Source organism: Pungitius pungitius, chromosome 5 (genome assembly GCF_949316345.1).
Source record: "Pungitius pungitius chromosome 5, fPunPun2.1, whole genome shotgun sequence".
Classification (NCBI taxonomy): Eukaryota; Metazoa; Chordata; class Actinopteri; order Perciformes; family Gasterosteidae; genus Pungitius; species Pungitius pungitius.
In genome coordinates this window covers 20,439,410-20,455,726 of record NC_084904.1, presented here as the reverse complement: position 1 = coordinate 20,455,726, position 16,317 = coordinate 20,439,410, and the positions used below count along the sequence as shown (strand labels likewise).

The 16,317-nt window shown below is 50.7% G+C and overlaps 1 protein-coding gene across 2 annotated transcripts in view; it reads right to left on the bottom strand.

Annotated features, from left to right (window-relative positions):
• Positions 1 to 16,317, bottom strand: part of LOC119225069 (neurogenic locus notch homolog protein 1-like) — a 31,334-nt gene that overhangs the window by 10,069 nt on the left and 4,948 nt on the right. For both annotated transcript variants that reach the window (XM_037482712.2, XM_037482713.2), the window contains exons 3-21: positions 11,532 to 11,671; positions 10,920 to 11,258; positions 9,762 to 9,884; positions 9,425 to 9,658; positions 9,132 to 9,287; positions 8,671 to 8,856; positions 7,985 to 8,098; positions 5,402 to 5,515; positions 5,022 to 5,255; positions 4,812 to 4,922; positions 3,428 to 3,620; positions 3,181 to 3,326; positions 2,952 to 3,065; positions 2,103 to 2,222; positions 1,795 to 1,947; positions 1,475 to 1,703; positions 853 to 1,054; positions 452 to 605; positions 149 to 333 (exon numbers count right to left, since the gene is read on the bottom strand). In XM_037482712.2, coding sequence (XP_037338609.2) covers positions 149 to 333; positions 452 to 605; positions 853 to 1,054; positions 1,475 to 1,703; positions 1,795 to 1,947; positions 2,103 to 2,222; positions 2,952 to 3,065; positions 3,181 to 3,326; positions 3,428 to 3,620; positions 4,812 to 4,922; positions 5,022 to 5,255; positions 5,402 to 5,515; positions 7,985 to 8,098; positions 8,671 to 8,856; positions 9,132 to 9,287; positions 9,425 to 9,658; positions 9,762 to 9,884; positions 10,920 to 11,258; positions 11,532 to 11,671 — 3,247 coding nt within the window. The remainder of the gene's footprint in view (positions 1 to 148; positions 334 to 451; positions 606 to 852; positions 1,055 to 1,474; positions 1,704 to 1,794; positions 1,948 to 2,102; positions 2,223 to 2,951; positions 3,066 to 3,180; positions 3,327 to 3,427; positions 3,621 to 4,811; positions 4,923 to 5,021; positions 5,256 to 5,401; positions 5,516 to 7,984; positions 8,099 to 8,670; positions 8,857 to 9,131; positions 9,288 to 9,424; positions 9,659 to 9,761; positions 9,885 to 10,919; positions 11,259 to 11,531; positions 11,672 to 16,317) is intronic.

Genomic DNA, 16,317 nt, shown 5'->3' with positions numbered 1-16,317 from the left:
TCAGCTAAATTTCACCGTGAGAATGTCACATTACAAAATTACGTTAAATAAGTAAGACAAGACTTTTGTCCCTTATTTGATACTTTAGGTGCATTTTACATAATAATTGACAGCAACGAGATGCATTGGTTGTCTTTCCTGCCGTTACCTTGCATGTGTATCCACCTAAAAAGTCCGTGCAGGTGGCACCGTTTTGGCAGGGGCTCGGCGTGCACTCGTCTACCTGCTCCTCGCAGTAACTTCCGGTGTATCCGACCTGGCAGTGGCAGTAGTGAACGTTCCCCACGTCCAGGCACTGGCCCGAGTGACGACACAGGCGGGCGACGTCGACTCCTGCGCGAACGGGATGAGACGATGTGCTTTTTCATTTTTTAGTTTTTTTTTTTACCCCTCAAACCAATTCCCACTCTAATTACATGCAAGACGAACACCCTCGGGCCGATGATCTCACCTCTCTGTTTCGCGGCCACCTCACAGGAGACGCTGGGGACGTCGCAGTAGAGTCCCGTCCAGCCGGTCTCACACTCGCAGCTGTAGGTGGTTCCCCTCTGCCAGCAGGTCCCCTGGTTCTTGCAGGGGGACGAGTCGCACCAGCGGACCAGGTTCTGAAAGGTGCGAATCAACAGGCTCTACTTTATATCACAAAAGAGGAATTGGTTTGGTTAAGTATCACAGACAAATAAATCATTGTTTAATACAGATTTCACCGTAACATCTTTTGAATAAAAGTTCATTTTTTGGCGCTTTGAGGACCACAAGCAGGACCAAGCAGCACACAGCAGAACCACCTAGACCATAAATACCACTAGAGCAAGAGAGAGTATGAAAAGTATAGCATTCCTGCGCCTGTACCTGACAGCTGAGGCCGCTGTATCCGTGTGGGCAGGTGCACTTGTAGGTGCCGTAGCTGTCGTGGCAGGTGCCGCCGTTCAGGCAGGGTCTGGAGTCGCACTCGTTGATGTCGTGCTGGCAGTAGCTCCCCGTGAAGCCCGGCGGACACAGGCACGTGAAGGTGTTAATGCCGTCCATGCAGGAGCCGCCGTTGAAACAGGAGCTGCGGAAAAAGAAAAAAGAAACAATGTTAAAGAATGCGTGAAGCAATCAAAGGATTCTCAGGAGGAAGAAAGCAAATCAATACAACTCTCATTTACTGGAACGGAAGTCTTATTCACATCGGACCCTTCTACCGAAGCTTAACTGAGAACAAATGCATTTTTCTTTTCCAGATTCTTCACATTTAACCTCCCACCTGGGACACCACTCTCGGGCAGTTTAACAAACAACGCTGCATTTACGAGCCCATTCTAGTGCGGCCTACTCGACCTCCTGGTTCCTGGAACGTCAGCTCGTGCGTATCGAGGCTCCAACCAGAGGGGGCAGCGGCGGGCAGGGAAACGGCGTCTACGGGTGGATGAAGGGCGAACCTGTTGATCTGAGCTGCCGGAGGGAGGGGGGGGGGGGGGGCGGCGCGTACCTCTCGGTGCAGTCGGGGGTGTTGTTCTCGCAGTGGATCCCGCTGAAGCCGGGCGGGCAGGTGCAGGTGTAGCTGTTGACGCAGTCGGTGCAGTTGGCTCCGTTCTTGCACGGGTTGCTCTCGCACTCGTTGATGTCCTCCTCGCACTTTGTGCCCCGGAAGCCGGCCAGGCAGGTGCACAGGAAGCCGTCGACCTCGTCCTGGCAGAGGCCTCCGTTGCTGCAAGGGTCTGCGGGGGGGGGGGGGGGCGAAAGGGAAAGGCTCAGTGCGTGCACTTTCAGGTCCTTCGCAGAAAGTCCGCAGATTATCCATTAACGCACTCGGCTTGCAGTCGTCGATGTTGCTTTCACAGTTGCGTCCGGCGAAGCCCGGTTTGCAGGCGCAGCGGTAACTGCCCAGAGTGTTCTGGCACGTTGCTCCGTTGCGGCAGGGATTCTTCACGCACTCTTTGATGTCCACCTCACACGTTTGGCCTTCGAAGGGGTAGAAAGTGGGAGTCAAATGTCACCTGTTCTTTGAATGGTGCGCCCCCCCCCCCAAAAACGAGCACACGTGTAAAACACAACGTAGTTATTCATTCTGAATTGGGTTTTTCTCCCCTGTGGGACGCGCAGACGTTGATCTTTACCTTGCCATCCTTCAGGACAGACGCAGGAGAAGCTCTGATAGTCCTCCGACTCCTGACACACCCCTCCATGCTTGCAGGGTTTGGAGCTGCAGGGAGCCATCAAGGTCTCACAGTTCTCACCTGTAAACACACAAACGAAGGAACACACACGGCTTTTATTTAGAATAAACAACATTTGTCGAAGACTCGCTTTCGCTGTGTGCGCGATATGGCGTAGGAGTCAAATGCACTTGGAGATAACCCAATCCAAATGGACGCAGAATCGTCTTTCAATCGGGTCTATCACTAGATTTTAGCCAGGTTCTGTCAGTGTTAGAGGCCTCCACAGACATTTCCCTATCTGTTTCCATAACACATGGCTCGCACAGGAAGCCGGCTCCACTTTCCGGCGATTGTGAAGCCATTTGCTGTTCTGTGAGACAGGAAGCAGGCAAACAGGAAATGTGTCAAGCCCCCCGTTCCCACCCCGGCACATGCGAGAAGGCCTTTTATTATTCAGAGTCCTGTGGATTTTTCCGAAAAAGACGACTCGACAAAGCATAAGAAAACTTGGCCCTCACCCTTTCCATCGTTATCTCTTTTGTCAAATAAAAACTCGGGATGAGATAAAAAATATTTTCCAGCTCTCTTATCGGGAATTCTGAATCGCAGACGAGCGGGTCGGAGTCAGATGTTCGCCGTCTTTGAGCACTTGAGGAAGTCTTGCTGTTGAACTTGATCATTATTATTATTTCATCCCGCGGCACATTTTTCCCCTTTGCCCCCTTTGAGTTACCGTACACAGGCTGTGGAAACTGGAAATATCAACGACGTGCATGACATGAAATATTTTTTTTTTTTTTTTCATACCCGTGTAAGGCAGCATACAGTTGCACTTGTAGCCCGCGACGTCGTCTATGCACGTCCCCTGGTTGAGGCAGGGGTTGGAGGCACATTCGTTGATGTTGGTCTGGCAGTTGGGTCCTTTTGGGTGAGTTAGAACAGACTCGTGCTTGAGTTCAAAAGGTCAACAGGTCAAAGTGGCGGGAAAAACAGTGCACAAACGCGCACACAGGCGCTCGTCCACATCAGTACTGACCGGTGAAGCCCAGGCGGCAGGTGCAAACGTATCCGCTGGTCATGTCCTTGCAGGTGCCTCCGTTCATACACGGGTTGGATTCACACTCGTTGTTGTTGATGTCACAGTTCTTGCCGCTCCAGCCAGAATCGCACAGGCAGTTGTAGCTGATGTGGGGGGGAGAAAGAAAGAGTCTCTAATTGCAGGTTGTGCCCCCCCCCCCGGGTGAAACGGGTCATATCGGCAGTTTGTGGGGGACGGGCCTCACCCATTGATCTTGTCCTCACAGTGGCCGTGGATGCAGGGGTTGCTGAGGCACTCGTTGATCTGGGAGAAGCAGGTGGGGTCCTGGTAACCGTCCGGACAGGCGCAGGTGAAGCCGTTGATGCCGTCGATGCAGGTGCCGCCGTTGTGGCAGGGGTTGATGGCGCACTCGTCGATGTTGATTTTACACATGGTGCCTGGGAAGTAAGGAGGGGGGGTATTTTCTTTTGTTTACGGCGACAATTCTCAAAAAAAAAAACACCCATCACTACTCGTAAAGGAATTGTTTTTACAGGGGGGGATGAGTTGAGGGGGGGGGGGGGGGGCGACTGGAAGTCTCTTCTACCGGTCAACAAATAGTCCCACACATAACCCTCCACGACAAACCTGGGATCATATTTGAGCGCCAAAAACGTGTCAAGCACAGAACTTCACCGTGATCCAAAAAAAAGAAACGGCCCACAGCTGATCACATTGGAAAAGCCAAATGAGGAGAGAGAAGATGAGGCTGGTGGGCAAAGGGAGGCTCAGTATTTTTTCTTTTTAGTGATTCAAGCGCTGTCTTAATTGGTGTCAGTGAAGTTATGTAATAATTGTGTCCGTCGACGGGATGGCTGTGCCCTTTATATTTGGGGTATTATTTCAAATACAAAACACCAGCTCGCACAGACACGCTGAAGTCCATATCTGCTGCAAATGTATCAATTTTCAGAAACATGAGGCCTCTCGGTTCCACCTTTTGTCGGCGACTTGAAGCGCTGAGGCCATTCAGCCTGGTGCCATGCAAAACATAAAAGGCAGCCCATTTAGCTTTAAAGCAAGGACCTGCTTCCAAAGCTTTTAAAAGCTCAACTTTCAGGAATCTTTCATGGAATCTTTTCTCCTGCTAAAATCCCAGTTGACTCTGTGTGTGTGTGTGTGTCCTCCTTTGTACGTGAGGGCAGCTTGCAGTGTCCTAACAGCAGCCGGGTTGGGGACGAGCCGGAGCCAGAAAGTGACACCGGCCAAACCTCGCTCGCCATCTGTCACCCTCCCCCATCTGAAGCCCTTGCTCCTCCGACCAAACGTTCCACACCCCCCCACTGCACCTTAAAAACACTCATTTTGCGTACCTGTCACCTGAGACCACGTAAGACCTTTCTTTTAAGCGTGTACTCTGCAAACTGCAATGATTCAATAGGCAGAAAGGCAGAGCGAGAGTCACCTGCACCTCACCAGGATCGATCAAGGATGCACTTGTAATAATAGCTAACTTTTCCCAAAATGCGCTCATGCTCCCACAAATCCCAACTCCCCCACTCCCTTTTTTTGGGGGGGGGGTGGGGGGGGGTTCCTAATCTTCAATGTGAGCTTTTTTTTTTTAGAGAATGGCGGAACAAGTTTCCTACCCGTGTAGCCGGGCTCGCAGGCGCACTCGTAGCCGTTGATCTTGTCGATGCAGGTCCCGTAGTCGCAGGGGTTGCTCTTGCAGTCGTCAATGTTGATTTCGCAGTTGATTCCTGTCAGAAAAAAAAAAAAAAAACAGTTCAGTATCCTCAAATCTCGGCGTGACCGTCGCGTCCCTGTTCCCGAGGGGCCTGCGTGCGCGTGGCGGTTACCAGTGGTGCCCTGTGGGCAGCTGCAGACGTAGGCGTTCTCTCGGTCCTGGCAGGTGCCTCCGTTCCTGCACGGCTGGCTCAGACACTCGTTGATGTTGGTCTCGCACAGCCGGCCCGTGTAACCGGGCCTGCAGCGGCAGCTGAAGGAGGCCAGGCCGTCGACGCAGGTGCCGTAGTGGCACGGGTCGGAGGAACACTCGTCGATGTCCGTCTCGCAGTGCCGCCCGGAGTAACCTGGGACAAAGAAATGGTTGTGTTTTTTTGCAATAAGGTTTATTTCACTGGTTTGCTCTTACAATTCGAAACTATCCTTCCGCTTTTTGGAGGGTCTTATAAGATTCTGTTTCTATTACTTCAGCTTTTGTCGAGAAATGGTATACCTTCAGTGCACTCGCAGGTGTACTTGTTGGGTCCGTCCGTGCACTTGGCACCGTTTTTGCACGGCGTGCTGGCGCACTCGTCGATGTCGATCTGGCAAACGTTCCCATTGAAGCCTGTAAAATCAACAAGAGGGAATGAGGGTGTGTGTCTGTGTGTGTGTGTGTGTGTGCGTGTGTGTGGGTTCAGACGTTGCCACTGTGTTCTCACCATTTCCAAGCACGGCCCACTCATAACCCTGAGAACATGCTACAGGAGCAGACATCTGCATGTTAATTAACAAACCGGCGCGCAACACTACAAACTCTCGATTTTCCCTTTCACTTCTTTTCAGCGCGACTCCCAATGGGGTACGGGAGACTGGGGGAACCGATTTGTTCTAAGGGAGGGGGGGGGGGGGGAATAGGGTAAGAATGAAAGTTGCGAGGCCTCCTGACCAACGGCTTGAGAGACAAAGGAGGGCCTGTCTGCTCAACGCAACGCCAAACTGAGCCCGTTGCCTCTTTTGTCCCCCCCAAACTTTTCCATCACAATGTGCATTCTCCCGTCTTGCTTTCAACCCTCCTGCCCCCCCCCCCCTCATTGCTCCCTCCCCGCCTCTAAAAAGAACCAGCTTGACCTTCGACCCTCCGCTATTCAAACTACTTGTCATTCAAAATCAACCAGCAGCCTTTTTCTCCTTTCTTTTTCCCCCCAGTTATTTTCACCGCAGACATTTTATCTGATCACCCCCCCCCCAGTCACATGATGGTAGAGTCCAAGGAAGAGCAGGATGTTGTCTGATGAAGAGATAAAATGTTTGAGCCCCCCCCCCCCCCCCCCCCTCGCACGGGAACACACAGGTGGTTTCAGCAAAAAAGACGGACTGAGTTGCGGCTCAACTCAGTCCATCAGCAAAAAAAAACAAAAAACTATTAATGACACATTTATTGTATATAACTTAGTCAATAAATATTCCCCAATCTTTAATGAGGTCAAAAATTCAATTAGACACACATTATCTACAACTTATTGGGTTATTGTCTATGAAGCGTTGGTGAAATATGTATCAATCACTATCGTCAAACCCTCAAAATATTAGTAAAGGGGATTTTTTTTTCTCCAGTATATCTCATCAAAAGTCAAGATTTCATTTTGTCACTACACAGTCACTAGGAATGAAGTGCGAACCACGCAAAGACTACTCATTCAACAAGAAACAGATGATATTATAAAGAATACGTTTAATTATTTTAAATTAAATAAAGGATCAGCAGTTGGAAGCCGAATTAACTTTAGTGATTGACATTGAGTTCTTTATGCCAAAATGTCCTGCAAAAGTTAAGTTTCTTCACAGTTAAGTCACAGTCCCCAGTGAAGGAATTTCTGCCAATGCACACAAATGCATCCACACGCACAAAGGCATGCCATAGGAGCACACACACACACACACACACACATCATCACAGCCAAAGAGGGATTTATCCCCAGACTGCTGGAATCAGACATTTCAATGGCGCTCAGTGGGGTTTCCATGGCTATTCCATGTACAGAAGTAATAAGAGGGGACCCTCGCCTCGGGCAACGGGGGGGGACAAATTTACATCTCAAGCAGGGCGGCAAAGACCCCTTCCCCTTCATTGCCCCTCCCTTCCTGCTCCAGCATAACGGCCTGTGCCTCTCAGCACCCCCCCCCCCGCACCCCCCCCCCTCCCCTAACAACACTTTCACCGCCACCACTTCATGCCGCTTCCTCGCACAGCCCTCGCTCGCCGTCACACACGGTTTTCTTAGGCGTTAAGCTCCACTGTTCCCTCTTGTACAGCCTCTGTCCATTCTAAAGCGTCCTTGTTGGGTGTCTCTCTTTCTTCCTTTCTTTTTCTTCTCAACGGGAAGAATCCTGCCTCGCTCCACCCCGGGGCCGCCTTTGATGCACCCGAGTGAGAGCTTCACCATGTTCCTCCCCGAAATACATCGACCACCTCAATGATCCCAATGAAAGAATGCAACAACAAAAAAGAAAAAAAAATACACGTGAGGAATTTGAGGGCCGTTCCTTTTCTTTCTTCTCGCCTCTCCATCCAAGATTCAATAGTTGCATTCCTTCACCCCCCCCCCCCCCCCCCAACCCCTCGAACAAAAACATCAATACCTAAAAAAATAAATAGTGTCACTCCAATGGCATTCCTGGAACAAAAAAAAGAGCTGGCAACTAGCTTCCCTCAAAATACTTTCAGCTCACTCATCAGACTCGTTAAAGGGGATAAAAAAAAAAACTTGTTTGGAAAGTTCAAACTTCCTCAAGCCTTTTCCTATAGATCCCCCGCCCCCCCCCCCTCCCTCCACCTCCACACTCTTCCTCGACTGCTGCCTTTCTTTTGGGCTACCTGCACCTGCGAAAGCCTGCCTCAAGGCTGAGATTAGTGCCCGTCCAGAAAGGTGTCTGTGTGTGTGTGTGTGTGAGTGAAAGACAGAGAGACAGTAAGGTAGAGATAGAGAGAGAGAGAGAGAGAGAGAGAGAGAGAGAGAGAGATAGAGGGAGAGAGAGATCGACCTCTGCGCCCCCCCCCCCTTCCTCCCTTTCTGCAGCCGCGCGGCAGCCTCACCTGTGGGGCACTGGCAGTGGAAGGCGTTGATCTTGTCGATACAGTTGCCGTTGTTCAGGCAGGGGTTGTGGGCGCACTCGTCCGTATCGACCTCGCAGAACTCCCCCTCGTAACCTGTCCAATTAGCAAAGGAGGACCAGCGCCGAGTTGGATTGGGTTCGTCACCGAGAGGCGTTTTATTATATATAAACATACATATTGCTATATAATACTGCAGTTATTTTCCTGGTTAATCGTAGTCAAAAATGTATGTTAAGTTTAAGGTGACATCATGCATTTGTTTGTTTTATCCAACACATAAAGACTTAAAAGCCTCCCAAAAGACAAAGCAGCTAATCCCTCATCAATTATTTAAATAGTAAACGGTTACTTACTAATCAATAAATCATCTAATCGGTTTCCTCTCTTTTTCAAGATTAATGGATCAATTACTTAGTTGCTATAGTAGCTGAAAATTGTAAAAAAAAAAATTGACCTACAGCTTAAAACCCAAAGACTTCAACCATGAATGATATAAAACAGAGAATTATTTAACGGACTCAACTATTTTAAGTCTATGTGATTAATTTTTAAGCCTTGATTTGTGGCAATTTATCTATACCAATCGAACAAATAGTTTCAATGTGGACATTTTTAAGAGCCAGTCCGGGAACGTGGGCATCAGGGTACGTTTTCTACCAACTCACCCGGCATGCAGATGCAGTGGAAGGCTCCTATTTGGTCCAGGCAGGTGGCCTCGTTCATGCACGGGTCGGACATGCACTCGTTGACGTCCAGCTCGCAGCGCGGCCCCACGTAACCCCGCTGGCACCTGCACTCGAAGGATCCCTTGGTGTTGATGCACTTCCCTGCGTGCTCACACGGGTTGGAACCTGCTCGAACGGATTAATACCTTCAGCTTTTGGGCGAAACAGGCCTCCCTTTTTATGTGTGTATTACAACGAGGTGATTTAGGGGGTTTAATGTTAATGTAAAGCCCACACGACACAATAATTCCCCTGCGACTGTGGCCATTATCGCAATAATTGGTCGAACAGCTCCCCGGGGGAGCAACAGTTGAAAGTTAAGTACTTTAGGCTGAAAGAGATCAAGGTCAATAAGGTCAACGAGGGTCAACAAGGTGGGGCGGTGTGCAATTTTTTTTTACCCAGGGAGCACTCGTCCACATCTTGATCGCACGAGGCTCCGACGTATCCCGACGGGCAGGTGCAGAAGTGGTTTCCGCTGACGGGGTTGGTGTCACAGTTGGAGCCCTTCTGACAAGGGTTGCTGATGCAGGCGTCGTCCAGCTGGCACAGCAGTCCTGGCGGTGCACAAGTAGAAACATGTCACCTCCAACTGTCTCCGTTTCACCTAATAAAAAGAGTCCTGCATATTCCACGTGAAACCCCTTTCCCGTTGGGCATTAGGAGACAATCGGAGACCAAAAGGTGCACGTACCCGTGCGCCCGTGGGGGCATTCGCAGTAGAAGGAGGCCACGCGGTCGTGACAGGTGGACCCTTGGTGGCACGCGGCGTTGGCACAGTCGTCGATGTTCTCGCTGCAGTCGTCGCCGGCCCAACCGTTCACGCACACGCACTGGTAGCTGCCGTAGGTGTTGTGGCACGTGCCGCCATTTTGGCAGGCGTTGGGCATCAGCTGGCACTCGTCGACGTCCTCCGTGCAGAGTTGACCTGCGGGGGGGGGGGGGGGGGGGGGGGCGGAGCGGCAGGTCAGAGGGTTAAAAAACCCGCCCGGTTTACTGACACTCTGATCTGATTAAAGGGATCAGCTGACCTGTGAACTCCGGTTTGCACTGGCAGTTGTAGGTGTTGACTCCATCTACACACGTCCCTCCGTTCTGACACTCATGGCCTGGACAGTCATCGATGTTGTCGTTGCAGTTTTTACCCGTAAAACCTGAAATGAAGAGTGAAATATGAGTAAAAGGCTCCTGCCGGGGGGGGGCCCTCCAGATTTTCAGTTACTCCGACATCAAGAGAGTGAAACTAACTCTTCGGTTAAATGTGGTCAACTGTCTTTTTTCTTCCCAAAGAGAGAAGGCAGCTGTATCCTCCTGAGGTCTGTGGTAACCTTGCTGTGTAATAACATACAACACTCTGCTATTCAGTTACCGGCAACCACTGGACTGCACATGTGGCGTGAGTGCAGAACCAGTGATGGAATGGCAATCATAACGACAATATGTCATCTATATATTATTAGTCAGTTCTAATAGGAATAAACATTTTCAGTGTGTGGGAATGGGACACCCGCTAACGGGCCTCATCATTATGAGATAAAATAATTAATAAAACAAGGACCCACAAAGATGCTCAATGATGCTTTTTTCACTATTCCACTATACCTTCAAGAGGATGTTAAGTTACATTAGGCACTTTCGAGGGTAAAAAATGAATACAAAATTATTTTAAAGAGAGACGTTTTCAATGGACAGCTTGTTGTGGACTTCATGGACGACAGACAAAGACCAGGCAACTGGTCTGTGGCGACGAGGTGGAGGGCTTTGCTCCACACTGCTACGTGAAAAGGATGTTGTCCTTTCACCATTTCCTTATGATAAGCCCCCATGTCTTCCTGCTCTGCCTTGTTCACACAGTGGACACACCAAAGCAGGAACATACACATGTGTGTGCGCCTTAAATGACATCATCCCCCTGAAAGCACCAACTAGTAGGGCAGTAACGTTTAAATTTGCCCTGAGAGATTATATGACTTTAATTCCAAAGGCTCTGGTTGATGTTTTACCTCAAGAATTCTCCATCCCATCTCCATCCAAATATTTAGGTCTAAAGGCTCAACGACGTGGCAAATACTCGCGGGGGCGACTCGGCTAAAGCGGCACTGGTTGCCTTAAAGCAAACCTCCAGACGATCGCGTCGCCCGGACCCCGCCCCCCCCGACCCCACGTGGACGAAGGTTTCGCCTCCCTACCTGGCACACAGGAGCACTCATAGCTGGTCTCTCCCTTCTGGATGCAGGTGCCCCCGTTGTGGCAGGGCGACGGGTTGCAGGGCAGGTAGCGGCTCTCGCAGTACTTTCCCACGTACTCCTGCGGGCACTGGCAGCGGAAGCTGCCGATCTCGTTGACGCACGCCCCGCCGTTCCTGCAGGGCGACGGGCTCGCTTTGCACTCGTCGACGTCCTTGTTGCAGGACTCCCCGAAGTAGGACGGCGTGCAGGTGCAGATGTAGCGGGAGCCGATGGCGGAGCACTGGCCGCCGTGGGCGCACGGGTTCGAGGCACAGGGGTCGGCTTGTTGGCACAGCTTACCTGAGGGCACAGAGAAAAAAGATGCTATAGTTTTTGCACTAGTTGCCTTGAGTTAATTACATCAATGGGGAAGTTAAATCATTTGATTCCCGTATTCCCCTTGGGTGTCTCTCTTTAAAAATAATTACGTTTCACAAACAACAAGTTGAAGAGGCAAAATCTGCAGTTTGCTTAATCTGTACATCAGGCATCTGTGTATGACCTCACAATATGTCTCATGATCGAGTTAAGAAGCGCTGCATCACTGCTCCTTGTAGTATTGCTGCGTGTTACCTGACCATCCGGGTGGGCAGCGGCACTTGTAGGTCGTGTTGCCCTTGGACACGGCGCGGCACGAGCCGCCGTTCATGCACGGCGAGGTGGTGCACGGGTCGCCGAACTGGCACCTGCTTCCCACATATCCGTCCTGGCACCTGAGAGAACACGAGGGGGGGGGGGGGGGGGGGTGAGCTAAATTCTCTTTGCAGCCTTTGGCAGGTGAGGAGGGAGATGGGCTGGGACATGCATCTTCATCTCAGCTCTGACCCTCACTTAAAAACTAGTATTTTCTTATCTGAGATTCTCGGATGTTTCAACGTTCCTTGCAGGAGTTTCTGAAGAAGGCTCAGATAACTCCACATATTGTGTGGCTACAGGATGCTTTTCATGCAGCCTAGATTATATAAAGTACGACTGATTCAAAATCCTCAGTTTTGGGCCCCCCATATAAGTCATTATTTATTAAACATCATGAAGGTAAACAATTTCCAAATGATCTCATAAAAACGCCTTTCTGAAAGATAAATTGCTCGACTAATAAAAGTAAAAGTGTTCTTTCTTTGTTTGGAATTAGCATGACAAAGAGTGGACTTGGTCAAAGGGAATTGACAAACCTTTTCATCCATCCAATATTTTTCAGCTGAGCACCGATGGAAGGGTTCACAGGGGTGAGACAACACTGACGAGGGGTCATCGCCTTTCTTTGCTACAGTGCACATAAATCAGCTGCTCGGACCAACAATCCATTTCTCTCAAACGACTGTTTTTACAACACGCGGCAATTCAAAAACCGAGCTTTAGACCCCCCCCCCCAACAATGTGTTTCAGGCTGTAAAACGGAGAGAGAGAGAGAGAGAGAGAGAGAGAGACCTGGGACACATTCTCACATTAACAATTACAATGAGAGGAGTTGAAGGGAGTCCCCTGAGACGCAACGGCTCAACAAAGAGGGGCCACACACACACACACACAGTGTGTAGTCTTTTTAAGGGCGCACACCTCAAAACATATTTCCTTGTTCCGGCTCCTTTTCATGAAGATGCACACTCTTGTTTTGTGAAGCTTTTGTTAAAGGCAGAGCTGGTAACTTCAATATTTTTGTTGACATCTCATTACATCCTGATAATAAATAGATTGCTTTGTTAAAAATAAAACAGTATATTTACCCGTCCGTCGTGTAATAAGCATCAGTATATGACAGGGTGCGAATGGGTTGACATGTAGGGTTAAAGCGCTTAAAGTACAGTCCATTAACCATTTAATGACTAGTCGCCTGTCCACCTGCCCGACCTCACAGCTGTGAGTACCGGAATCGCTTATTATGACATCCCAATATTCATAATGACAATTTTGGGAGCGTGTCTTTGGAGGGAGGCCTCAATGTTCAGGGCAGTCAGTGTTGCCAACTCGGGGGGGGGACTCTCTTGCTGGATCCATTAAGGGTTTTATTTGGCAAGCACTGCTAGCCACTTTTCATTTGAAAAGACTCAAAAGCGCCGACGACGAGAACAACAACAACAACAAAAAAGAAAACCTGCAGCTTTCGGAATACTTGCTCCTATAATCCGTCCTTTCCAGAAGTCCGGAATACAAGAAAAGGGGCCCCATCGCGGCACCTTTCAGCAGCCCTTAAGTCTGAAAATGTGCTCGCCATGACCCTTTTTGTCAGCACTCATTCATCCAGAGGACAAGGCGGGCATCTATGGCACAGCGTTTGAGCTGCGGGCCAACGGTATGAAACTTCAAAGCCGCTCGCCCCCCACCCAGGCGCCTGTTATTCTTTCCTCCGCAGGGAGGATGTCAGACAGGAGATGGGAAGAGGATGAAAAGGAAGAGACGACGGCGCTACCCCAAGAAAGATCATCTGTGGAGCACGAATTCCCGCACGCAGGGAAATCACACGGGGAATGCCGAGAAAATCGATATTTCTGCGTTTTTTTGTTGTTTATTTTTTACTTGAATACGTCGCGTTTCACTCTCACGCCGACATCAAAGCGTCCGTCCCGCTGAATTCCGCTGCCCCCCCCCCTCAAACACCTGACCAGAGTCAGCCAGTCTGCTAGCCCCGAGGGGCTGCACCACGTCCCCAAACATTCCCAGGGGGTGCAGTGTGTCTGTTTGTGTGTGTTTGGACAGAGTCTCCCCCTCAGGGGATTAGGCGGCCTTGGGACGGCGGTAAGGAAAAGAAAACATCACATGCTAGGCTGCCCGCTGCACAAACAGCAGTAGTGCGCGGTGGCATGTCACCGCCGAGCGGCACCTCGGCTCGCTGTCACTCGGGGCCCCCCGCCGGCCCACTGGAGCGTGAAGGTTGAACCGGCGCCGGCGTCAGAAGCCGAAGGTCTAACGTGGAAAAACAGAGCTGTTTTCCAGAGTCAAGTACATTTTTAAATAATGAAAAACCTTTACGCAGGAAAGGAGAAAACACTTGGGGCGGAGTAATAAAGATTCCTGTTTATACTATTACACCTTTACAGATGTACATTCCACTGCACTAATGCTTTTTGCATTTTCTGGTGAGTTGTTAAAACTGCATTCTTCTTGTCATAATTTAAACTTCAACAATAGGAACTAAAGAAAGTAACTTTTTTTCTTTTCAACTTTTAATTTCGATTTAATAGGACAGATGAGCGGCTTGTGGAGAATAAAAATTCTTCTACATAATTTGTGATCGTCCGTATCGAGGGCAGTAGGAGTGTGTGTGTGTGTGTGTGTGTGTGTGTGTGTGGCCCAGGGGCTGCCAGAGCACCAGTCCGGTTTAGTCCCAGCGGTGGCGGGTGCTGAGGTCGTGAGGCGCCACACGAGCTCGCTGGAAAAAGGGCCGCGGGGAGCAGGTGCGCATGTTAATGAGGAGACGGCAGCTGCTGCACCCGGGCCATTCAAAGCCCCCCCCACCCGCCCCAAAACCTCCCATCTCCCACCGCTCCGACTCCTTCCTCTGCATGGCACGCATCCATCTACCGGCCTCAAGCGGACACAGCGGCCAGTGAAAGAACAGTTTAGCTTTAGAATATTAAAGTAAATATACTACACTTTTTACAGTGTTGGAATCCGAATGGCCGGCCCCCACCTCTCCCCTCCCCTCGCCTCCTCTCCCCTCCTCTCCCCTCCCCTCCCCTCGCCTCCTCTCCCCTTACTACTTAGCAGAAAAATGGAGAGCGAGCTGAGGATGAGTGGGCCCATTGTCCCCCCCCCCCCCCCTCGCCATTCAGAGTCGACCTCAGGCCGGGCGTACTCAGCTGTTCCACCTCCTCTTCCCTCCTCCCTCACCCCCCCCGCAAAATATAATCTTTCTCTTGATCGTCTGTCATTATACGTGGCTCACCCCCTGAAATGTTTTTCTCATCATCGGGTTCAATTCCTCCGTTCAAAGTCGTACGGTCGCTGGCATCCGCTCCCCCCCCCTCTGTGCACCTTCTTCACCACCCCCCACCCCCCCCCCCCCCCTCCCACCCCGTCCCACTGTGATGGTTAGCAACCGCACTGGTATTTATGCGTCTCAACTGACTGCGGCTCCACGTTTTCAGCGGTTTTCCGCGACGTTTGAGGCCAAAGGAGAAGCTGGAAATCCAAAACACACACAGCGGGAGCAGCGGGACAAAACGAAAAAGGACTTTTTAGTGATTACTCAAAAGAGCCTCCTGTGCTGATTTCTGACCCCCCCCCCCCCCCCCCCCCCCCCCGAGGCCCACTAGGCAGTCTCACTATCTGTGACTCCTTAAAAAAAAAAAAACAAGGTACTCGGTTATACCCGGCATCTGCGCCTCGCCAAAAGCTCCCCGGCGTCTGGCACCGAGGCGCAAAAGACAAACAGACGGAGACGCCGCAACGCACTCCGGGGCTGAGGTAGCGCACGCCGCGCAAAGAATGCTAACAGTTTGCTCTTTAACTTGGCGAGAGCCCGTCAAATAGCACAAAGCAGCTTCTACGGGGCAGCAGCCTCAACTGCCTCAGCAAACTTCAAAATAAGTGTGTGTGTGTGTGGTGTGGGTTGATGGGAGGGGGGGACAAAAGATATTCAACGACTCTTTTATTGAGTGTCGGCTGCATTCAAAGCAAACAAGAGAGAAAAGCAGCTGCCTCAACAAGAGAAATCTGCCGGGCCTGGCGAGCGGGATAATAATCCAGACGGCAGCAGGTAAACCGGGCCGCTGGAAAGGTAAATAAAGACGACATGAAAAGAGGCGCACAAATCAGAAGCTGAGCAAATATCAGGTGTTGGGGAGGTATCGTATAACCGCGGGGCAGCGGTGGAATTATCTCGGCGGTGAGGCCGATACTGTTATTATCTCTTCCGTCATCGCGGCCCAGGAGCCCTCATTGTTCTCCTCTGCGCTGGCTCCCGGGGGGGGGGCGGCGCCTCTCTCTTCTTCTTCTTCTTCTTCTTCTGCGCCTCCTGCCACGGTAACCCGCGGCAACAGGTCGCCGACACTGACGGGATGCGTAAAAGAAAACGGGGGGGGGGGCGGCAGCCAGAGCCCACAACAGATGCCGCGGTGACATCTGACCCTCGGGCCAGGCGTCGCTCTGAAGGGGCTTTCCTTCGGTGTCGAGGCCAATCTGCCATCTGCCACCTCTCTGAGGTCACATGCAGACGGGGAGGGAGGGAGGGAGGGGGGGGGTGCTTTGAACGTATAATATGTGGGCTACACATGTGCACTGTACACACAAACAACAACCCCGGAGAGAGCACTTAGACTTCGGCAGCTGTACGAACCCCCAATTTGTATCCGTTTAAAGAAGCTTAGAGAATTAGGTTGTGCATTTAAACAATTGGCAAAGCCGTGTGGGAGAAGGTGTC